The sequence below is a fragment of the Colletotrichum fioriniae genome (genome assembly GCF_027942845.1).
Source record: "Colletotrichum fioriniae strain IMI 355084 chromosome Unknown scaffold_1, whole genome shotgun sequence".
In the NCBI taxonomy this organism is placed as follows: domain Eukaryota; kingdom Fungi; phylum Ascomycota; class Sordariomycetes; order Glomerellales; family Glomerellaceae; genus Colletotrichum; species Colletotrichum fioriniae.
The window spans coordinates 7,266,722-7,290,288 of record NW_027076837.1 but is presented as its reverse complement, the minus strand read 5'-3'; the positions used below and the strand labels follow the sequence as shown (position 1 = coordinate 7,290,288).

Sequence of the window (23,567 nt, the reverse complement as noted above, 5' to 3'; positions counted from 1 at the left end):
CTTCTTCATTCTACCTTATAACTACTACTACTTTTGATTTTGTTTTGTTTAAGATATTCCTCAGACAACACGTCTGGCAAGCCGTAGTGATGCATTTATCACAATGGCACGGGTAATAAGAAGGGGGCCACTCCAGCATTGGATTGCTCTTTTTTGTCACCCAGTTGGTCCCTTTGCATCTGTATACATCCTCCGTATTGGTAGGTAAGATAGCTAGCTACTTTAAGGTGGGTACCTACCTCAAGCAGGCTCAAGGTGAGCCAACAACCTGCCCGACTGATACCTAAGATATCGCATCTTCACTTAGGCAGATGATGAGCATTTGTTCCACAACGATACCAGAAGAACAAACACTGATCTCTAGCCCATGCCAAAAGGCTTCATTTGTAATACAAAAATACATAGTCTGGGTATACCGGTTAAAGGTTTCCAAACATACGAATGATATCCACATGACCGTTGCATATCACCTGTTCTCATAAAAGGTTTCCGCCCATGTCCCATCAACCACCTCTCCCATCATCCGCTGTATTCTCCTTAGCTGCTCGCCGTGTCCCGGCCACAGAGAGTCTTTGCGCCTGTGCGAAGGAGAGGCTGCTCATATGGCCAGTGGCAGCTGTAGGCACGCTTCGGTTGTACCGTTCCCGGAGCTCTCGTTCGAATGGCGTTGGAAGGGGAGCAAAAGGTGTCATGGACGGAAGCCTCACAGAAGACGCCATACCCGTCCACCGGGTCGGTGTATCCGCTACAACTCCATCAGCATCTGGTCCTGACCCGGTTCCGTCGTGATCGTCGTCGTCAGCCGTTGGCTCCACTTCTTGTATCCTAGAACCCCTAAGACTTGGCCCGCTGGGTCGTTCATGAACTGCTCTCGAGAGTGGCAGCGAGGTGCGACTGGCCACGAAGCCAGCTCCTCTTCTTGAGCTGCCGAGACTAGCTCTAAGTGCAGCTGACTGGTGAGATGTGCTCAAATTCCTGTCCCCCTTCCAATGTAGCAGAAGGCGTCGTACAGCCTTCTTGCTGTTCCTCTCCCTCACGTCCAGTGCCACGTATTCTCGGCTTTTCAATTGCAGCAAAGATGACTGCCACTGGCTCCACCAACGTGACTTCAGGTTCACCGACCAAGCCTGTTTGATGCGGTCCTCTTTGGCTGCGAAGTCTTGGGACATTCCGTTCCATTCGTCCAACCATGCTGCAATCAGAAGTATACCCGTTCCCCAATCGCGACTGCTTTCGTCTCGCCACAATTTCAGCATGTGAATGAGACGATCATGTTCCACTACAATGTGATGCTGATCTGTTTTCGAGCCCAAGTTTCCGTGAGCACGGGTAGCTGTCTTCCACAGATGAAGGTAGCCTTTCGTGAAGGTAGCTTTGACGTGCTGTCTGCATCGGGCATAGGATTTACGAGTCCCTGACCTCCAAGCTGATCTGGATCGCCATGTCTTGAGTGTATGTGTGGCACTGATGTAGAAACAACCACGCTGCACCCACTTCTGGAGGTTTTTTTTTTCATCGACGTCGATATGCCACGTTTCTAATGCCTTATGCGCCCCTTGATGCGATGCAAACCGACGCGATCTCGTGCTCGTCTTGGCGACTATTGAAGCTTGCCGTTGCCAATTGCCAAGAACTTTGGTCTTCAGCAGACGATCTGATATGGCCATCAGGGAACTCACGCCTCGCCGCGGTCTGGGCAAAGCCATGCTGGACACAGGTTCTACAGCAATACCGCGGCTAAAGACGTTGGTCTGGCCAAATGTTGGTGGCGCCTTGCACGCGCTTTGCCACCTCGACAAGCAGCTACGAAGGAGCTTGGTTTCCAACTTGGACTTGAAGACCTCTACCCTTGAGTCAAGATGCCACTGGTGTAAAGAACCCTGAACGACATGATATCTGCGGAATGCCGTAACATCTCTCAGATGAAACGCTGCTTGGTAGGACCATGTCTTCAAGACCCGAAATCTTCCATGTTCTTCATACAGATTCTCCATGTGCGACCCTAGGCCTTCTGAAATTGAGCAAACCGAATGCCATTGTCGCAGATAAATGGACACAGTGCGCGGCGGATAAAGAGGTTCCGTCGGGGTCAGGCAGGAGGTCGACCAGTGTCTGAGGGCATTCTGGGTCGTACTCCGTTGGGTATGGGCCAATGCTGCATCTTCTGTATCCAAGTCATCACCAGCGCGCCTGAGCCATGAGGCCATAAGACGGGAAGTGAACACGCGACGACCACGGATCCTAGTTTCGGCCGTGACCAGCTCCCACGGGTCGAAGTGACGCATCCGCAAAATATGCCTCCTGGCTACGGCCATTCGTTCGAGCTTGTCAAGAGCGTGTTGTTTCCAGTGTGACAGTCCTCGTAGGAGCAACAAGTACCCCTTCACCTTGGTTGATTTCCATTCCAGTACCGCATATCTTGCTTCGTCGTCAGGGTCTCCATTGATTTCGTCGTCAATCACTGGCTCTGCTTCTTCAACCTCGATCGCGCCTCCATAGGGTTCTTCGCCAGTTTGCTGTTGCGTGGCAGCTTGACGAGCGGCAATCTCCTGGACTGTAGACTCACGTACAGCAGGCGTGTGTAATGACCGCTGTAGGGTACTGAGCTCACGTTCATGACAATTCCGTGTCTCAATATCAGGGACAAAATGGTCTTCCGCGATCTCAGGAACACTGGTGCCATTTCGAACTGCTTCTGGGGCAGTAGTACCGACACTGGTGCCGGCGCTGATGCTGTCAGTATCAGGCGGAAGCAGCCAGTTCACCGTTCTTACGGGCTTTGTCCGTATTGGTAGAGCGACCGCCTCGGTCTCGTTCGCAGGATGGATATAAGACGCCTCAATGGGCTGAACCGTGGTGTCGCTGGCGCCACGTTGCACACTGGTGCCAGATACCGACTGCCGGCTTTGGCGACTCTGTTCTGTGTTTCCAGCCGTCGAGGGAGTATAGCTTTGGGATGGCAGTTTATTATGGCTGATAGGCTTTAGATCCAAGTGATTCGATACCAAGCCAACGCGTGTCAGCCTTGGGGGAGATTCAGCGTCGTCCAAGTGATGTGACGCTTGCGCTTGCGAAGGTGGCAGAGGCGCGTTTGGTTCTCGGAGTGCAAGCTCAACCTCTTTGGAGGACTCGTATCCAGACGTGTCAGAGTCTCGGTCCGTGTCCGTAAGCGTAGGCTGTGGCGGAACAGCCTCCTCATATTTGGCTCCGGCTCTGTCTTCGTCTCCGTCTTCGTCTCCGTCGTCGCCGTTGTTCGATAATACCCTGGAACCTTCACTTCCGAACTCGAGGCCGATGCCCATCCTTGATAAGACGGCGTCAAGTTTCTCCTGGAGTGACCCTTCGCCACGTTCACCGCCAACGCGGAATACGAGGCGCGAGATATGATTTTCCTCCTCCGGATCGATGCCAAAGAGTGGGAGCACGGCATCATAAGCCTGGAATAAGGCGTTTGTTGCCAGCCGCTCGCCCTCGGGAAGGAGTTCGAGGTTCTCCTGGGCTGCCGTGACGACACGGTGTAGAATGGCGATTTCTGTGAGACGTCGTCAGACGGAGTGCGCTTTGCAGTCGAAGGCATGGTGGGTGTAGGTAATGATGCTGTAAAGGTGCACTTTGAGCTGCACTTACCATGATCGCTGTAATAGGAATCCGAGCTTTGGACAGACACAAAGCTGGATATGCCGTCACGGGGGGCCAGCACTGGGCGATGCGGCAGCGACGGCATGTGAACTGGCGCCAGGCTGGGAGCATAATAGAACGGCTGTAGAAGAGTGTGGGGCGGTGGTGGTGGTGGTAGTGATGATGATGATGGTGGTAGCGATAGCCGAGTACGATTACAGCTTGCCTTCGTAATGCTAAGGAGCCAGGTTTGATCCCGGTGATGGTGTATAGTCGGGCAAGAATGCTGGATACATTTGATCGCGACAAGTTGGACTGTGAAAGAGCTTCACGTTTTGCAGCGATGATTGATCATGTAGCTGGTGTTGAGTCGCGTCGCAAAAAGTCGCAAATCGGAATGATGGCAATAAGCTGGTCGCGGCGCTGCCATGTCCACCGCGCGCTACGGGTTAGGCGCGTAGGGGACTAACGAGGTCGCAATTGGCCGGTGAAGGGCGACGATGGATGATGTCCAAAAATCGAGGTTGACGGGGAGAAGACCGGGTGTCACAATAGGCAGGTCAGGTATATTGTGATGTATTAGCTGCTTCCACTTCTTGCAGCAGTCTTGACCAGACAGACACAGATATATTTGCGGGTATCAGCAAGTGGTCAATCCACGGTCGCTCCCAACCCCGTCTTTTTTTTTTTTTTCTCCTCTTCCTATTCTCTTCTTCCCCCCGTCTGTTTATTTCGCGTCCTATGGCGGAGCACCAAGATAGCCGCTATGGGTACGCTGCTGTTGGCTGGGCTGCAATTGATCCTGGTGTCGCGACGCATTGCTGATAGGTCAGCCTGCTCGAACCCGTCTGTTCATGGGTGCTACCAAGGGCCCAGAGCTTGTGCCCTGTCACCCTGTGCTGCTCCTCCCCCCCGCCACAGCTGGATTTCATGATCCATTGGGCACCCTACAATAGGTAGGTAGGTCTGAAAGCTATGCATATAACCGAATCTTGGACTTAGCCCAACAGGCCTCTTATTCAATATGTGCTCACCCTATCACGCTAAGGCAAGCCCATGGCTTCATAGGAAGGGAGGTTCCTAACTGAGTTAAGGAACCTACCAAAGGTACCTACCACACCCGCTGCCTGCCTACCTTATCCTAAGGCAAGACTTCGGCGACGTCTTTGATCAGTCCCAAGGTAGATTCGGCCACCCGTACCTTCATATTGTGACGACGTAATTCCATCAACTGCGCAACAATCACATCTTTCATTCTGCTTCCACCCCCTTCTACCCGAGGCCCATCCCAAGCAGTTATCATGGTTCGCACACGGCCAATCCAGAAGTTTGCAGCCGCAGTCAGTCAATGTTCAGCCGAGGTCAGTCCTTCGGTCAAGGCCCCTGGTCCAGCCGTAGCTACTTTACGGTTCGAAGACGTACTGACCAAGAAATAGACCTCCACGTACGGCAAGTGCATCGTTGCCGACTACAACTCCGTCCATAAGGATAAGTGTTTGAAGGAGTTTCTAAGACTGAAGGATTGCTATCTTGTACTTCTCACCACCGTGCCCCTTTCCACCTCTGTCTCTACTGAGTCTACCACGTCGCTGACACTGAATCGTTCAATCAAAAGGTTGCTGCTCGCAAAGCAAAATAATCATGGTAGAAGCACAATAGAGCAGTCTCTAAGACTTCGAGCCTTGTTGCAGTGAAATCGATCTTCTCTTCAGACCTCTTAGGCCTTCATCATTTTAAACTACCCATGTACTAGTGATCCAAGCTACCTCAAGGTTGCTCTCACTACATACCTCGCATCTAAAGCTCGAGCAGGCGGAGTAAGAATGTCGCATGCTGCACTTCTTGCTCCTCTTCTGCGATGACTCCCTTCTGCTGTTCGCTCGGTACCTCGCCCTCCACCGTAGTAACTTCGTGCTTGTCCACCGGTCTGCGGAGCGCCTTCTCAATGACTTTAGTTTGCGAAACAAACACCTCTTCCAGGCCAATGTTGTCAGGGTCGCTGATAACCTTGTATTCCATCTTGATGTCATCCGTCGGTTGCAGCTTGGCCTTCTTCCTGAGACGCTGTACGCGATTGATGATCTCTCTTGCGAGACCCTCGTGGGCAAGTTCCACATGAAGCTCCGCGTCCAAAATGGTGAGCACGTCATTGTCCGAGTTGGTCTCCAGATTTTTCGAGGACTCATCCTCCTTCAAGCCTCGTCTCACAACGAGATCGCCTTCCTCCAACTTGATTCCATCGACGAGAATCACCTTCTTCTCCGAGTACTCCTTGACAGCGTCGCTACCGAGCGTCGGGAGCGCCTTCTTGACCCGCGCCATGTCCTTCTTGAGCTTTTTACCTAGCACAGGCCAGTCGGCAGTAACGCTATACTGGACGTTGTACTTGGCCTCGTCAGATGTGAGGACTAGATCTCTTACATTCATCTCCTCCTTGATGTAAGACGAGAGAGACTCGAGATCTTGGAGATATTGAGGATCGCGATGAATAACCACGAGCGTCTTCAACGGGGTCTTGAGACCGACTGCTCTTCTCTCGCGAGACACTCTGACCAGATCAATGACCCTCTGCATTCTACCGACTCTACGCTCGACGACCTCGTCGAACAACTCCTGGCGCACCTCGGGGAACGGCAAAAAGTGGACGCTGCGCGCGTCTTCTGCCTCGGCCTCCTTAGGAATGAAGGGGCGGAGCTTTTGGTAAATGGTGTCGGTGATGAAGGGAGTGAAAGGAGCAAGGCCGCGGCACAGCGTAAAGATGACCTCGAATAGGGTGTTGAGTGCATGTTGGGTGTCCTCGACTCCATTCTCACCCTTGAGACGTCTTCGGTTGAGCTTGATGTACCAGTTTGTGGTGTTTTCAATGAGCCCGAGCAGACGCGGGACAACGGTGTAAAGTCGATAGGCTAGTAGAAAAGGCATGTTAGCGAGGTTTATGGAGACAAGTGTGAGAGTCTCAACGTACCACTCATCTCCTGGTTGACGAATTGCAGCAAGCTCTGGCAGCTAGCTAAGATCCACCGATCCATCACGTTCTCGTTGTTCGACAGGGCTTTTGGACTCCAAGTGTAATCAATTCCCTCGACCTTCTTGAGCAGCGTCACCTGGCCTTCGAAGAATTTGTAACTGTTCCAAAGAGGTAGCAGAACCTTTTGAACAACCTCCTTGACACCAGACTCCTTGAATCTCAGTGGTTCAGCACGCACGACTGGCGAGTTGATGAGATAGAGACGGAGGGCGTCGGATCCGTACTTATCCATGACCAAATCAGGGACTGGGTAGTTCTTGAGGCGCTTCGACATCTTCTTTCCGTCCTCGGCCAGAACTATGCCATTGACAACGCAGTTCTGGAATGGAATCTTGCCGAACAGATGCGTGCCGAGGACAAGTAGAGTGTAGAACCATCCTCTGGTCTGATCCAAGCCTTCGGCAATGAAGTCACCAGGGAACGACTTCTCGAACTTTTCAACATTCTCGAAGGGATAGTGCTGACTGGCGTATGGCATACTGCCAGATTCAAACCAACAGTCAAACACTTCCTCAATGCGTCTCAAAGTCCCCTTGCCCATCTTGCTAGGAATCGTAATATGGTCGATGCTGTCTCGATGAAGATCAGACAAGTCTCCAGTGTAGCCACTCAGCTCACGCAACTCCTGCACGCTGCCGATACATACTCGCTCTTCCAAGTCATCGCTGACCCATAGTGGGATGGGGGTACCCCAGTAACGGTTTCGTGAGACGTTCCAGTCACGGGCGTTCTCGATCCAGCTGGCGAATCGCCTCTCCTTGACAAAAGAGGGCACCCAATGCGAGCCTTTAATGTTCTCCAGCATTTGAGGGATAATCTCGGGGATACGGACGAACCACGAGGGAACTGCGCGGTAAATGAGAGGGGTGTCAGAACGATAGCACATAGGGTATGAGTGCTTGAGCGTGGAGTCGACCACGATCTTTCCGGCACCCTTCAGGTGTTTGATGATGTGCTTGTCGGCCTCCTTGACGTGCATGCCGGCGAAATCAGAAACGCGGCCGGTGAAGTGACCGCTGTCGTCAATAGGGTCGGGAGGCGCCCTGTTTTCGGTGACAATGCCAGCTGCAACGGCGACGTTGTAATCGTCCTCACCGAAAGCGGGTGCCTGGTGAACGATGCCGGTACCACTGTCATCGGTAATGTAGGTAGCGTTCAGTACCCTGAAGGCAACGTCCTTGTATTCTTCGTAGAAGTAGTTGAAAGGGGGCTCGTACTTCCAGCCGAGCATGGCCTTGCCGCTGATCTTCTCAAGGATCTTGAACTTGGCCTTCTTCACGTCCTTGTACAGTGTACCAAGAAGTTTCTCGAGCAGAATGTATTTCTTGCCTGACTTCTCGTCAAGAATCTTGATGTATTCGAGATCAGGATGCGTGGCCAAGCCGAGATGCGAAGGCAAAGTCCATGGAGTCGTCGTCCATGCCAGCAGGTGAGTCTCGGGATCTTCGACCAGGGGAAATGAGATGACGATGGCAGGGTCGCTGACATCCTGATAGTTCTGATTGGCCTCGAAATTGCTCAATGCTGTAGTTAGGGCTGTTGAGTAAGGCATCACGCGATGGCCCTGGTAGACAGCGCCTTTGTCGAATAGCTGCTTGAAAACCCACCATTCGGACTCCATAAAGGTAGGGTCCATGGTCTTTGGGGAACAAGTGTTCGTCAGTCTTAGTGATACTACAAGGTACGTGGTGAATGATCTTACCTTGTAGTCGTTGTCGAAGTCAATCCAACGGCCGAGTCTCTCAACGGTATGACGCCACTCCCCGCTGTAGCGCATGACAATAGATCGACATTCGGCGTTATAGTTCTTCAATCCCAACTTCATGACAGCAGCCTTGCCAGAAATGCCCAACTTCTTATCAATCTCGTGCTCGATGGGCAGTCCATGGGTGTCCCACCCAAAACGCCTTTCGACGTGAAAGCCCTTCATGGACCAATATCTCGGGATGATGTCCTTGATGGTGGAGGCGAGCAAGTGGCCATAGTGAGGAAGACCAGTGGCGAAAGGAGGCCCATCGTAGAAGGTGTAAAGGGGTTTGCCCTGTGTTAACTCGAGCTGCGTGCGCGATGATTGTCAGTACGGGATAAAAAAAAAACACGAAATGTTATTGACGCAAACAGAGAGTGCGACTGTTGTCTCTGGGGGCAAAAGAGATCGGGCTTACCTGACGCTCAAATGCCTTGATTTCGCGCCATCTCTGGAGGACAGCCTCCTCCTCCTTAGGGAAGTCAATAGACATGATGTTGATCGGAAGGCGACAAAGTCAGAGTCAAAAACCGCGTAAGGGAACGTAGCCGGGTTGCGGTTTGCGGCTCTGCCGAACCGAATAGTGTCACACCAAAAAACAGTAGTGAATTTGGTCAGGCAGTGTTTCGTTGAGTAGAGGAGGCGGGAGCTGCGCAGCTTCTGGAGATCAACGAAGCCTCGTAGGAAGACCACGAAGAAGCGTCAATGGGTCATGTGAGTCAAACCCCAAGATACTGAGGGTATGGATCTGTGAGGACGTGGGCGACTTGGGGGGTATTTGGAGGGGTTCAGTGTGAGAGGTGAGTCAGTGGGGTAATTTTTTCTCAATTGACTTATCGAGCGCGGGGCAATCGGCCAAGTCATCTCAGACGACCGACTCAGTTTCTCTTCTTAGTCATCTCAGCATGGACACTTGAGTGAGGGGTTGGCGGGTGAGTACTAGCGGTATGCGTACGCTTCCCAAGTACCTACCTTAGGTATTCGTGGTGCTCCTACAGGCTACAAGGAAGAAGGTACTCCGCATACGAATATGAGAGGGAATACTTAGATAGAGGTACCTGGGCGTGTTTTGGCACCCCACCTCGTTAGGTACCTACTTTGGGAACCTTCAGAGGTACACACACACACACACAACCTAGGTAATCTACCTGGCAGGTAACGTAGCTAGGCGTGGTAGGTGGGTAGGTGACCACCTTAGGCACGTAACTTGGGTGGGAGGTCCCATGTCCATTGTTCTCGCACCACTCCGGATCAGCACTTTACTGAGGAGGTTCATCCGTTGGGTTGGCTTAGGTTGGTTAGGTTGTTCCTCCAGGGCACCTCAGTCCCGTCACCGCCTGGGCCTCACCTCACAGACCTTAGGTACGCCCCAAGGCGCCTTAAGGAGCCTGAGGTACCTCAAGGAGTAGGAGGCGAAGCAACGTGCGACCTCAGTGGAAGATGCCGGCCAATTTGACGTCCCCAAGCAACCACTTTCATCACAAGAGCAACGCCTCCAGTCCTCAGTGTTTCTCGGCGGGATCGTCGTCCGCCGTGTATTAACGTAAACAAGACCCCGACCCGGACTCGGCCCAACACCACGCCCATCGGCCTGTCTCCTCTCTTTCGACCAGTCTAGGACTTTCCTCTTTCCTCCTCTCTGCCTCCCCTCATCGAATTGCGCCTTTCCACCTTGTCTCCGACAGACCATCGCCGCAAAACAAATAACCTTCGTCGACGAAGCCCGGCCAGGCTGTCCCACAACGAACGGCTCATTTCTCAGCCCACCACCTCTTCGGTATCAGCTACCAACCATTGCCAACGAGTCCGATTCAGGAGCTGCCTGTAGTCGCGAATAGCTGTTGCCTGCCCACTCCTTTTACTCAAGATCGGGAACCGTAGCTATCTGTGGCCTCACCGTCAAGCCGCCCGGCAGTCCTCAGGAAAGATTCGTGCCTTGGCCTAGCCCACCACCTTCGCCATGTCATTTCTCTTCGGCCGGGCTCGGACAAGGCCTGCCGTTGACCTACCCAAACAAGCCAGAGACCACGTAACGAAGCTTGAAGGGCCAAATGGCGCTGCCAAGGTTGGTTACCCTACCAACTCCAACTAGCACTTGCTCGATCTCTAACATCCATTTCCAATACAGGCCGAAGAGCTCGCGAAAGTCCTGAACCAGATGAAGTTTATCCTCCAAGGAACCCATGGTACACCTCCCACACACAGCCTTTGTCGAAGCCAGCCGTTAACTTCAGGTCAGAGTCCGATAGCAGCCCGGAACAGATATACCAGCTGGTCACCGGCTTGATTGAGGAAGACTTACTTTACTTGCTGGCTGTGAACCTCTGGCGTCTGCCCTTCGAATCGAGAAAAGATACCCAGGTTATTTTCTCATACGTTTTTCGCTTCCGCCCGCCTACAGCATCCCCGAAAAGCGATCCTCTAGCTCTGTCTTATGTCGTCAACAACCGTCCACAAGTCCTTCTTGAACTGTGCCGCGGCTACGAACACAAAGAAAGTGCAACGCCTGCCGGCTCTGTACTTCGAGAAGTTCTCAAGTCGGAGGCCGCCGCCGCCATCATTCTCTACGACGACAACGAGGAGTCTGGGTCCAGCAATAAGGGCATCAACTTGATTGACAGGGACCGTCGACAGAGCGGCGAGGGCGTCTTTTGGAGATTTTTTGACTGGGTCGACAAGAGCTCCTTTGAAGTAGCCGCGGATGCCTTCACCACATTCAGGGTAAACCCCCTTACTTTGAGGGACTCATGGGGTTCAAGATCACATCGCTAACACCCGCGTCTTGCAGGAACTTCTCACAAAACACAAGGAGCTGGTGCCGAGATATCTCTCCGTAAACTTCGACCTATTCTTCGACAAGTACAACAACATCCTCGTGCAGTCAAACAGCTATGTTACCAAGCGGCAGTCCATCAAGCTTTTGGGTGAAATCTTGCTGGACCGTTCAAATTACAGCGTCATGACAGCTTACGTTGACCGTGGAGAGCATCTCAAGATATGCATGAACCTCTTGAGAGATGATCGCAAGATGGTGCAGTATGAGGGCTTTCATGTCTTCAAGGTCTTTGTGGCCAACCCCCACAAATCCATTGCGGTCCAGAAGATTTTGCTCATGAACCGGGAAAAATTGCTCACATTCCTGTCTCACTTCTTAGAGGATAGAACCGATGACGAACAATTCATCGACGAAAGAGAGTTCTTGATCAAGCAGATCAGGAATATGCCACCAAATCCAGTGCCGCCTCAGAGGCATGGCATGCCGGGTGGCGGCTAGGTCGAAGACAGGCAAGCGGGTTATACTGTCTCATGGCCTAGTTGTAATGCAGTAGGCATTTGACTTGCATAGCTGCGTCCTACCCAGGGAAAGGCCCCACATTGCATCTGTCGGTGGACCGTTATTAGCAATGGGATGTAAGGGTTAGGAGATGCAACGGTGGAATTTGCATTTGCGCGGCGTTTTGAGCTCGGGTTTCCAAAGACAAGGAAGACATCAGACATGAAGTCCTTCATGAGTGCATTGCTCTTCATCAATCGACAAACGATAGCGAGAAGCGGTTTCTTCTTTCTGCATTATTCACAGATAAGGTGCTCCATTAGCTAACAGTGCTACTGCTTGGCCATCCATGCTTGTGCCTCATCCTTGTAGTCATCACGCCATCTACTTAGGGGTGGGCGGCCTTCGACGACATCCCCGACACTCCACATCATCCTCTTGCGATCCATTTCTTCACTTACCTCGTTATCTGGGCAGAGAATGTAGAATAACCCCTCGTTCATCTTCTTCTCCAGATAGCCGGCCACTTCCTCTGGTGCCCAAGCAGCCGCAGGCTTCTCCCTGCCAGGAGCAGCACCAGCAAGGCCTGTGAATGTCCAGCCCGGCACTAGGAGGTGCACAGATGTGGCCGTATTCTTCAAGTCGAACGATAGGTGCTCTGCCAGAGACTTGACAGCCGCCTTGCTGGCATTGTAGGCTGGGTTCCCTGGTGGATTCGTAATACCTTGCTTGGAGCCCGTGATGACAATGGCCGACTTGGAAGACTGTCCACTGCCAACGAGGGGTAGCAGACTACTGATCCCGTTGATAACGCCGTATAAGTTGGTATCCAAGATTCTACGAAAGCTGTCTGTGTCCAGCCATGATGACTTGGGACCGATGCCGGCGTTGAGAACCAATAAATCAATACGTCCTAGAGTAACAATTAGCATGTGAAACGGAGGACCTCATGAGGCGTTGTAAAGATGGAGACAAGGGAGACGGAGGAAAGGTGGAGCGCACCTCCATTGGAAGTATTCACTTCCGTCTTGAGCTTTTCCCAATCTTGGAGGAGGCTCACGTCCAGCTCGAATGTGGCGGAGGACCCTCCAAGGGCTTCTTTTGCCGCCTGAAGAAGCTTCGTATCGCGATCAACTACGATGACCTTCATTTCATGACCGACGCACTTCTTGGCAATTGCCAATCCAATGCCAGATGCACCGCCCGTGATGACGGCCGTGTTGCCAGGGACGAAGATGGATGCCATTGTTTAATTGTTGTGAATACGTGGAATGTAGACAAACGTATTTATCCACTCACAAGTCGTTCGCAAAGCTCAGGCGTCTCCTAAGTCACTGTGATATATATACATCACGTTGGCCGTCGGACGCCGCCACGGGGCCGGCAGGCATCGTGTGCGGGGAAACCTCCGCCTCGGACTTTAGCACAATCGCCGCTGGGCCCCTCCATTGATGTCACGCACGCGGACGGCATTCGAAGTTCAGTAGACCTAGTCAATGTTCGTTCGTCAATTTCCACTAGGCCGGCAATCCATTACACTTTGAAAACAATACAGTATGATATCGCGCATCATCACAAGCCAGCCTCAACCCTTGACGCCCCTCTTTTTCAGCCCGAGTTCGTTAAGGGGGGTGGGAACCCCTCGCACAAATGAGAATAATCCAACACGCGCAACTCATCCGATTGATCGCATCACCTAGACGCTTGCGGGGCTTGCTTGGCCAACATGACACTGACGCTTTCGCGCGCGTTGGATGTCGTCCAAACGCTATCCCTGCCACCTCGTCGCCAGTCGTCGCCCGTGGCATCCTCGCCGCCTCCCCTGGTCGCTTCGCCCATGATGATTTCCAGATCCCGCTTCTGCGAACTCATCCAATTCCTCACAAAGTTGGTGGGGTCTTGGCTCATTGATGTGAAGAACGAGTGCTTCGCCTTAGAGCTCGCGACGGCCGAGATAAGCGTTGCTAGCTGTTCATCCATACCAACAACCTCCTTAAGGGCGCTTGCATACGCAGGAGTGGTAACAAAAGGTACCAGCTGGGCTCGCAAGGGGTCATCTACCGCCACACGCACATCGTAGATGGTGGGCTTGGCGTCTCTGTGGAAATCCTCGTCAACTCGTACGGTATATGGTAAGCTGACTGGTGGCAGAGGTTGGAGGTGCGGCTGAATGTAATCGTTCAGGTTAGGAATGATTCCAGTATCGCTGCCGTTGACAATCTAGACGATCGGTTAGAAGCCAAACATCGTTCCTGGGTGAGGTTACAACGAACCTTTTTAAGAAGCTCATCGCAACGGAAGTTGCGCTTCTCCTCGTCTTCTTGGAGGCCCATCATTTTGATGTATTCCCAAATTGCGAGGACGACCTCTTGACGGGAAGCCTCGGTCATGTCCACAACATCGGCCAGCTCGGGGCTGAGAAGATATCGCTCCGGATCCTCCTGGCGATGGAGGTTGATGGTGATGTTCATGTTCTCGTCCCCGCTCCGCTTGAAGGTGAACTCGTCGAAGTCTGCACTTGCCGCTGCGCCTTGAGAAGCAGGTTTCTTCCACTCCACGGTCTGATCGGATGCGGCTCTCGAGCGAGTTCGGTCAAAATCGACGTTGAGCGCTTTGAAGAAATGGGAAAGCCGATGTTTCTGGCTCACGGGCGCAGAACTTTGTCTCCTTGACCCAGTCTCGCCTCCGTCTTGTGCAGAATCCGTCTTCTGGTCAGTCTCTCCTGACGCGTCGTCCGACCCGTCCTCAAGTAGTCGTCCCTCAATCTTAACCCTGTAAGAAGGCTCGGCGCTGGGGGTGAAGTCGAAGCTATCAACGCTGAGGCCACTTCCTTGCCAAGCCTGGTCCTCGACTGTGTTGCTGATCCAGATGCGAAGGGTTCTGTAGTGCTACAATGCGAGACTTAGCTCTGCTGTCGCGTGAGGCCAGAAGGGGGAAATAATGGCTCCCAGTCGAGTCGCATCGCGGATAGTGACTAACCTTTGCGTTTCGTCCAACTGTCTCGACAATGTCGAGTCGCTTGCGCGTCATGGCTGCGTCCAGACGTCGCTCAAAATCGCGCAAATCCTTGTATCTCTGAGCGACCTCGGTGTCCGTGATGCATTCCTCGACACCGTCAGGCAATGTCTTGTCGGTCGGCTTTCGGCTGCGACGCTTGGCAAGCTCGCTCGTAAGGGCCTGGCCCGGAGGATGGTGCTGCGCCATGGCGGCCTGGTTCATGGCTGCTTGAGCATGGTGGCTCGGAGGCATGATGGGACCTTTGGGCGGCATCGTTAGCACAATTGTCGTCGTGTTTAGCACTTTTGGACTTGTCGCGCAACAGTAGAGCAAGGGGAAAAGGTGTCCGAGGTCTCAAAAGGCTAAGGCAAAGAAGGAACGGGCATACCGATGCCGCCTCTCCGTTGATTTGGGGCATGTGGAGCCCGCTGGGGAACCTGCGGCGCGCCAGCATGGGCGGCGTATTGGCGGTACTGGGGCTGCATTTTTGACGATGACTTTTGAAAAGATGCGCGCAAAGCAAAAGAAAACAACCAGATCTTTTCCCACTGAGGATCGAAAATCAAAGATGACACTGCCAAATGTGCCAAATGTGAGAGGTCGCGTCGTTTCTCAAACGCGCGTGTGCATGAGTGAACGACGGGCGGCGAAGGCGCAGGGTCTGGCGCAAGGCAGCACCTATGCCGGCCACAATTGGCCAGTTGATGCAGCAGCCCCTGTACAGGTTCCACATTAACTGAGAGCATCCGAGCCACTCTGCCTTAGCAGACAGGAGTCACATCTAGTACTAACATGCTGTACCTCACCACCTGTCCATAATGCCCGAGTGCAAAAGACAACTACAATAGAGATAATTGTATTCAATTAACGAGAACAGTCACCTCCCGGTACCTTTTCACTTACAAGCCACAGACATGTATACCAACACTGCTCTCTTCTCCTCGAATGTGGCTTCACATCAGGTAGGCAGGCACCTTATTTCATCTACCAACGTTATGCGTACATACGGTTTCCCGAGTCCACCTGCGCAAGGGCAGCAAGTATCCGCTCCGTTTCCAGAAGATCGTTAGATATAGATAGGAGCACACACATGGCCATGGTTTTCAAAGCTCGTGGGTTTATTTTCTCCGAGGACATATTAAACCCCTAAAACCTCCGTGGCGAATCAGCGAAAAACTCCATCCCCACCTCGTGAATGCTTCCATCGAGTGGGAAGCTGAAGGACTTCCCTGCAAAAGCGGTCAAGTTGTCGAAGAGTGCATAGCCGATGATACGCCACGCTCCCGAATGCTTCCTCCCGAACCATGTTTCGTTGCATTACAAACTTCTATAAGTTTCTCTTGCTGGCTCTCTGCCTGAGAGCCGCGATTCTCACCTCAACTACCGAACCTCCCTGAAACCCGTGAAGATTCTATGGCTCCAGTCGTCGTAAGCCTCATACTGATTAGAATTGTTGGCCAAGACCATTCTTGGACTGTCTTTTGCTGAAACGGTTTCGCTTGGTAGTAGAAGCTGAATCGTCCAGACTGGCCTGGCTTTTGCTGAGATGGTTTCGACCGGATCGGTCGCTGACACTGAAGCTATCAGGGTAAACGCCGCGTCCACCAAGAGTGCTAGCAGGGCTCGACACTGTGGATGACATATCGAAACCGTTGTCGCCAGCATAAGAGCCAGAGAGATTTTGAGACAAGGCCAATTCCTTGGCTCTCTCCAGGGACTCTATCCAGTCGCTGGCCGTGGTGCCGTTCTCTGAAGAGCTGGAACTCCCCTTGGGCTCCTCAAATGTGTAGTGGACGCCGCCCTGTCGGATTTTAGATGAGCGGCGAGACTTCTTGTCCAGGATACTTACCGCATCGACACACCATACAGTCTGCCCCTTTACGTCAAGCTGCGTCCTCCACGTGCATTCGGGCGCAAGCAGTGAAATCTCTTGCTTGGCGCGCTTTTCTTCTCCGCCAGCCGGTGCCAGCAGTATGCGACCGCTCGAAGTTACCATTACCAGCCTCTGTCTCTTCTTGGTCGTACTTCCGCCAAAGAACCTCGATAGCTTCTTGTGTCCCTCGGCGTGCTCGCCACCTTTCCCATGGCCGCTCGGCAAGGGGCTCGAGACGACCATCAAGTCGCCCAGTTTAAGAATCCTCTCGTTGTTCTTCGTCAAGACTGGGGACCACTCGATATCCAGCTGGGTTGGAGGAGGAAGCTCTGTGATGATTCTGGCTGGTCGAGCGCTGCCATTCAGGGCCGAACTTTGCGGCTGGGAGCTCCTAGGTGGTGCAGCAGCGTTTGGACTGTTGCTCACGCCATTAAGTTGAATGACAGTCGGATCCTGTGGTGTGGGATTGTAAGGTCGAAGCCGTGGGGCTTTGGTTCTCCATAGGCCTTTGCCAAATGGTTGTCCGTCAAAGAACTCGTGGTTTTTGATGTGCTCAACGGTGAGACGACGGGCTGGGTCAAGGACCAAGCATCGCTCCACTAAATCACGAGCTGTTGGTGGAAAGGCGGCAGGGAAGTCGTACTCCAAGTTGACAATCTTCTGAAACGTGAGATATTCCGTTGCGGCCTTGAAAGGTGGACGCCCTGCTAACAGCTGGTATACTATGCATCCGAAAGCCCACAGATCGCTCGCTTTGCATGCGTTCTTGCTGGTCAGGAGTTCGGGGCTGACATACTCGGCGGTACCCACGAATGAAGCCGCCCGATTGTCGTCGTCTGCCTCGCTCCGACCACTCTCTGGCAGTCCCCGTGCGCTTTCACTGACATTCTGCGCCTCTCTCGGGTCTTTGAGTAGCTTGGCTGTGCCAAAATCTGTGATCTTCACATGCATGTGGTCGTCCAAGAGGACATTCTCGGGCTTGAGATCGCGGTGGATGACTCCTCTCGAATGCATGTAGTCGATGGCGTCTAGTATTTGGGCGCTGTAGAACCTCGTACACTCCAGATCAAAAGAGCCCGTCTTTTTCAGTACTCCGAGAAGTTCGCCGCCGTTGCAAAGGTCAAGAACGTAGTATAGAGACATTTCGTCCTGGAACGTATAATAAAGGCGTACGATTCCAGGATGCTCGGTGAGGCGGTTTAGGGTATTCTTCTCAATGTTGACGTACTTGATCTTCTTCTCTTTGATGATATGCTTCTTCTCGAGGACTTTGATGGCGTACTCCTTAAGAGTTTGTCGATCAGTAGCTAAATAGACCGTGCTGTATGAGCCCTCTCCGAGCACGCGTCCAAAGGCGAAGTCTCTAACTCCCTTCTTGACATGTCGGATGACGGTCTTGCCATTCGAGTCTGTTTCTCTGCGCACGCCTACAGCGGCACCGCGGTCCTTCCACTCTTCGCTACTGGTTGGTAGCGGTGCCTCTGGGCCATAGAGATCTTGGGGGCCTCCTGGCGCTGCTGTTGCCGAAACATATCCACCGCCCATGCCTTTCGAGCTCCTCCGTGGGGGCAAAGATCCGGAGCCAGGAGGCAACTGGGATTGGCGGGTTGGATTGGCCGGCGCCCTGTAGCTCGGCTCCCTCGTTGGTGTTGAGCTGCCTGGATAGCCCTGAGCGTGGTTCGAATCTTGCCTGGCGAGCAATCCGTAGGCAGAATGCCGCGCCCGATCGCTTTGACCTTGTGGTTGATGAAGCGGATGTCCTACTTCAGTTGCCATAGGTTGGTGGCTATATAGTGCAGAGACAGGCCGCGCTGTTGGCGACACGGAAGATCGGTTCCCTGGAGCTCTGTCGAGTTCGGAGTATGGGGAGACGGGCTGTCTGTAGACGTCTGCCCGCATTGCGGCGCTGGGGCTCGTTCGGCGGGGTTCGGCATGGCTCGGTGAGCCATCATAGGCGGGTGACGGTGCCTCGGAGGATTGTGTGTGGGATATGGGAGACAACAAGTTGTCTGAGGTGGGAGTAGATCCAATGGGACTCGGAGATGGCTGTATGATCGGGTCGTCGAGGGGCGCTAGACGGGTATGAGCATCAAGTTGATACTGTTGCTGGCGTTGAATGTCATGGTCTGAATGCCGGTCGGTCGATGATGGGGTCTCGGCATCTTGTGAATCGCTTGGAGAGGCATCGGCGTCATCTGGATTGGCTATTCGTAGTCCCCCGAGGGCCCTCGATAGACTGAGGTCCCCATTCATGATTCGTGTTCAAGTCGGAGGCGGGCTGGTAGTAGGGGAGGGAGGAGGGAAAAGAAGAGGGGGAAGTAAAATGGGAATAAAGGCGACAGGATGACGATGGGAGAAATTGATATGGGCAAGAGTGAAGGTGACGTGGTGGTGAAGATGAGGTACGAGTTGGAGTCCGATGGTGGGTGTGTGGCTCGGAATGCCTCGTGGGACGGCCAGGTGAGGCGAGTTAAGGAACGACGCGGCGGCGCAGCACAACAAAAAGCGGATGCAAGACGATTGAGGTCGTCAGTTCAGTGCCGGGGAAGGTCAGGCAAGGGTAAGAGTGGAAAGCATTGGAGTCCACATCGACCACCACACAATGTCCTGTCCAGGCAGTGCAGTGAAGGCAATTGCTGATTCGGATAAGACAAGACGACGGACGGGAAGTCGGGTGGTGAGGTAGGGTAGATCTGATTCTGCAGGACGGGAGGTGGTGCGGAGGAAGGTAAGGAAGGTAGTGTAGTACTGGCTGTATGGAGTACGCAGTACCCTACTACCTTATTGTGTAAGGTAAGGTACGTATGGATGGATACCTTACCTACCTACCCTACCGTAGGTAGGTAGGGTCTGCAGATTGGTGCAGTTTGGTGCAGTTTGGCACACTTCGAATGCCCAGGTCTCTCCACAATCCACCCGAACGAAGAAGGAAGAGGCATCCGCTGTATACACTAGGTACTACCTACCTTTCCTTGCCCTACAAACTTACCTCATGGATGGAAAGCATTGAAGGCATGGAGTACCTTATTACTGGTGCCTCAGCACTCTTAGTGACAGGGCCAATGAATTACAGTGACAGCACACCACATTAAATACCTTCCAGGTTGGTAAAAGGTTCAAAGTTTCTACTCTACAAGATGCCAAAAGGGCACTGACAACAAAATAACTGTTGATATTGGGCAATTAATATCCAGAGCTCCTTCTTCCGCCCTTGGTATCCCGATTTGCCTTAGTACTCTCGTTGGAAGAATTTAGGTGTGGAAGGTGGTCGAGAATACACGGATCCAAGTGCCTTCCATGAATGAAGAAGCCTACCTAAGCGTGCTAAGGTACCTTACCAATGGAATGTCCGGCTTCCAGGTCCTCCACTTCAAGAGGTGACAGGTGAGCAGGCCCCTTTTCTCCCCGGCCGGGTCTTCTCATGCCCGGTCCCACTTTAGGTACTAATGAGTTGCGCTACCTAAGGTAAGGTACACTGTAGGCGCTCTAGAATGAACAGCCATCTCAGATACCGACCTGTGGTGGCAGGTTGCTGAAGTACCTTAAACCAGACACACCATTATCTCGTCATCTGAATGCAACTAATAGCTCTTCATGAATTAATGGTAATAGCATTCGTTACTCGCCTACTTCTACACTGGTTCAAACCCCGGGTATCTAGCCATGCTGCCTGCCTTCGTTCAAAACACCTAGCACAAATAACTCCGACTGCTTCCCCGAAAACGCCAATGACCTTCTTTGCTTTCCCAAAACAATCATCGACTCTCAATGGCGATGGTGAAGAGCTCGTCAACAAACGTCGGTACATCGTTTACTCTTTCCGACTCTACGTTCGAACTCTGCATGCCGCTACCAGCATGGACGTTGGTTCTCACCTCGGCCACCTGTAGCGTTCGCATCTCAATGGCACTGCCGCTCGCACTGGGACCGCGACAGTCATCGTTCACAGCCGCCGTCTGGTCACAGCCAATGCTGCCGGCTATGTTTCCGGGGCTGTCGCTGGCCCTTCTGCCCAGCATCGTTGGTGTTCTTCGGTTAGATACACCCACATCGTGAGATCCCGAGTGAGCCATTTCGTCGGCTTTGTGGATCTCGACACGAATCTCTTCTGACACCATGATGCCCCCAAACGGTGAAGACTGGTTGGCTGCCTCGTTGTTCGAATATGTGGGAGGCGGTCCATCGAAGCTCGAAGTGCCTGGTGACATGGGATCGCTGTCCCGTCGGCCTGTCCAGAGTTTGAGGGTCGAGCTTGATGCATTCGAATTCGTCCTCGATGAAGAGCGTCCGAGAGCTGTGGAAATTGGATTCCCTTCCGAGTCGACAGGGCGCGACAGGGCGAAGCGTCCAAGATTACGAAGACGTGACGAGAAGCGAGACTTCCCGTCTCTGGTCATGGCTGGGCTAGGCTTTTCAAGCGGCACTGACTGGACTACCGGCGCCAGCTCACGATGCACCGACTGGGTAAAGGCGAGATGCCGCGATGCATCTCGACCCACAAGCTGATGGACCTTGAAAAAGTTCAGCGGAACGAAGTCGCACTTGGGGCTGGAAAATATGACGTGAATCGGGATAACCAGGCGGAACGCGATCAAGCTTGTCGGTTGTAAGGCCGAGCCTTTGTCCGCCGGTAGAGTCACGACGGTACTGGTGAGGATGGCTTCATTGAAGATCGGGTCGTCGATCCAAGTTCTCAATGCGTCGATACTCTCAGTCAGCTGTGTTGCAAAGAGCGTCTCTCGTGTGCATAGGTTGCTCATGGAAGCAATCCTTCTACTCACTCCGAGCGTGGTCAGCCGGTCGAGCTGATGGAGAAAGTCCAGATGCCAGGGCTCGACTCGGTCGATGGGCATTTGCACGCTGGGTAGGAGGTGCCGGGCCCCCTTGCGAACAGCAACGTCGAACCCATAACTACCTACTCGAGCGCGAATGCCAAAGAAGCCCACGTGTACGCCAGGCTCAAGCTGGTTGTTGTCGTTGACGTACGAAACCATGTTCTGCAGCTTCGTCGCCAGGTCTCTCGACTGGATCTGCATGCTGGACGCGATGATGTTGCTCACTTGGCGGAGCTCTGCGAAGCGGTAGCCGGCAGCCTCGAGTCTCTCAATCTCTCGGTCAGTCTGCACTCGACGCACCAAGAACATAAGAGAGCCCCGCCCGAATTCGTGAGCCTTGCGGCGGCCAATGCCTTTTTCCGCAAGGTCGTCACTGTTGCTCGTAGCCTCGACCTTCCTTAGCGAACCGTCGGGTCTCAGAATGGTGTCGACGTCTTGCTGGCTGCTCGTCTCATGTCCCGGGCGTTCCCCGCTCGCGCCCGTTGGTAAGATCTCGTCCCACAAGAGTCCAACAGATGTCAGATGTTCCTTCATCTTCTCGGCAAGGCCGGCAGCCGCGACACAAAAGAGCTCGCGGAAAATAACGTCGTAATTGTCAATCAGCTCGCCGTGCTCGTTGATCAGTTGAATACCGGCACGGGAGTCACGGTCGCGGCCACGTCTTGGAAGGTAGGCAAGATGGTTTGTCATTCCCCCTATAAGGGTCGAGATGCCAGACCAATTCCGCGATGCTTGAAACATCCACAAGAATAAGGGGTGGGCGATGCTGAAGTTATCGCTGGCATTTTTCTCCAGGAACGTGTCGGTGATCTTCTCGGTAGGGATCAGGCCATCTGGGTTGACGAGGATGCGGTTGTGCTTGTCGAAGACCGCAGCTGCGAGGACGACCTGCTGAGCTTTGCTGGCATAGCGCCTCATGATACGGGCAGTGTAAATTGCTGTCCCGCCCATGACGAAGCAGGCGCCGATGGACTAGGCAAGTAGTCAGCGATTCAGTCTCATTGTCAAAGAGGAGACGCAAGACATCGTCTTACCAAACAAATGACAACAATCACGGTTGTGTTACGGGATAATTCGTTGCTTCCAACGTTGAGACGAACGAGTTGATACTCGGTACCTGTGGCGGCACACCAATGCATTCCAGAGACTGCGCCGGCCAAGACGACAGAGCAAGCAGCTCGTTTCCACCAACATGTTGTCCAGGCTGCGCGGAAGACGAAGAAGAGGGCGAGAGCCACCATGCTAGCAGCGACCGCGATGAGTGCCGCACCGACAACATTGATCGGATTATAAATGCAGATGTAGTTGTCGATGGAGTTGTTTCCGAGATAATGCATTCCGCAGATTGCAGCACCGGCCAAAACACCTCCGATGCAGACTCGCCACCAAGAAACGGTATTGTTGATACCGACGGCAACAAAGGCAGCGAGAAGTACGGCAATAGGGACGAAGAAAGACAAGGCTGTGAAGCCGCTCGAATATGCAATTTGCAACTCCGGTTCTCCATTAGCCAAGTCTATGGCTCTATTTCCGATGAAATGCTGAAGACGTGTTAGACGTGGCGAGCTGTTGAGGGCAAGAGACGTACGTACCATACACCAAATTGCGATGCCGCCCATCGTCACCGCAGAGCTGACAAGAAGCAGGCTGTGGATTCAAGTGTAAGCCAAGAGTCATGGGTTAGTTTTATGAATGATGCGTACTGGTTGAATTTGCCCTTGGGTGAAGTCCGTCTGTTGAGCAGCTCCAGGGTGGAAGCGGCGCCGATCAAGCTCACGGCGAAGCTGAGAGTGATGAATCCGCCATTGAAGGCTCTTGGAACCACCTGTCCGTGGTACTCTGCAAACAAGTCCTCGGTTGTTGCGGGCATCTTGACAGCAACATGAGAGAAAGTCCACCCGGAATCGAGTCGTTCTGGAATGTCTCTCTTGACCTCGATGGTCAACCGGCGGCTCACTGATATATCTTTCAACTTGCGTGGTAAGCCGGGGAATGAGAAGGCCGTTGACCAAGCTAAGAGAGAGAGTATGGATACGTGCTTCTTGCGAACGGCTTGGGGCCCGTCCAAGACATATATCAAGGGTGTCAGGGTAAGACAAGAGGTGGCGGTACAAGACTGGCGGATGCTCCAGGCGCGACAACGGGCAATCCTCACAATGCATCCCCACTGACACGGAGTGTAGTTCTCATGAGGG

The 23,567-nt window shown here is 53.1% G+C and overlaps 6 protein-coding genes across 6 annotated transcripts; 1 reads left to right on the top strand and 5 right to left on the bottom strand.

Moving 5' to 3' along the window:
* Nucleotides 1-5,415: 5,415 nt before the first annotated feature.
* On the bottom strand, nucleotides 5,416-8,886 carry ILS1 (isoleucine--tRNA ligase; the record flags this gene model as incomplete). Its single annotated transcript, XM_065756362.1, has 4 exons — nucleotides 5,416-6,524; nucleotides 6,584-8,285; nucleotides 8,349-8,687; nucleotides 8,812-8,886. 4 exons carry the CDS (start codon nucleotides 8,884-8,886, stop codon nucleotides 5,416-5,418), a joined length of 3,225 nt encoding a protein of 1,074 aa, XP_065615602.1.
* Nucleotides 8,887-11,140: 2,254 nt separating this feature from the next.
* Nucleotides 11,141-11,667, top strand: HYM1 (Hym1p; the record flags this gene model as incomplete). The annotated part of the gene is made up of 2 exons (XM_065756361.1): nucleotides 11,141-11,145; nucleotides 11,217-11,667. The coding sequence occupies 2 exons, from the start codon at nucleotides 11,141-11,143 to the stop codon at nucleotides 11,665-11,667; spliced, it is 456 nt and encodes a 151-aa protein (XP_065615601.1).
* Nucleotides 11,668-11,999: 332 nt separating this feature from the next.
* N0V96_001878 (uncharacterized protein) lies at nucleotides 12,000-12,675 on the bottom strand (the record flags this gene model as incomplete). Its single annotated transcript, XM_065756360.1, has 2 exons — nucleotides 12,000-12,536; nucleotides 12,670-12,675. The coding sequence occupies 2 exons, from the start codon at nucleotides 12,673-12,675 to the stop codon at nucleotides 12,000-12,002; spliced, it is 543 nt and encodes a 180-aa protein (XP_065615600.1).
* A 684-nt stretch (nucleotides 12,676-13,359) lies between these two features.
* ssr3 (SWI/SNF and RSC complex subunit Ssr3) lies at nucleotides 13,360-14,916 on the bottom strand (the record flags this gene model as incomplete). The annotated part of the gene is made up of 3 exons (XM_053193101.1): nucleotides 13,360-13,887; nucleotides 13,941-14,555; nucleotides 14,647-14,916. The coding sequence occupies 3 exons, from the start codon at nucleotides 14,914-14,916 to the stop codon at nucleotides 13,360-13,362; spliced, it is 1,413 nt and encodes a 470-aa protein (XP_053049632.1).
* A 1,192-nt stretch (nucleotides 14,917-16,108) lies between these two features.
* PKH1 (serine/threonine protein kinase) lies at nucleotides 16,109-18,436 on the bottom strand (the record flags this gene model as incomplete). The annotated part of the gene is made up of 1 exon (XM_065756359.1): nucleotides 16,109-18,436. One exon carries the CDS (start codon nucleotides 18,434-18,436, stop codon nucleotides 16,109-16,111), a length of 2,328 nt encoding a protein of 775 aa, XP_065615599.1.
* Nucleotides 18,437-20,292: 1,856 nt separating this feature from the next.
* On the bottom strand, nucleotides 20,293-22,566 carry N0V96_001875 (uncharacterized protein; the record flags this gene model as incomplete). Its single annotated transcript, XM_065756358.1, has 2 exons — nucleotides 20,293-22,344; nucleotides 22,561-22,566. The coding sequence occupies 2 exons, from the start codon at nucleotides 22,564-22,566 to the stop codon at nucleotides 20,293-20,295; spliced, it is 2,058 nt and encodes a 685-aa protein (XP_065615598.1).
* Nucleotides 22,567-23,567: the final 1,001 nt, after the last annotated feature.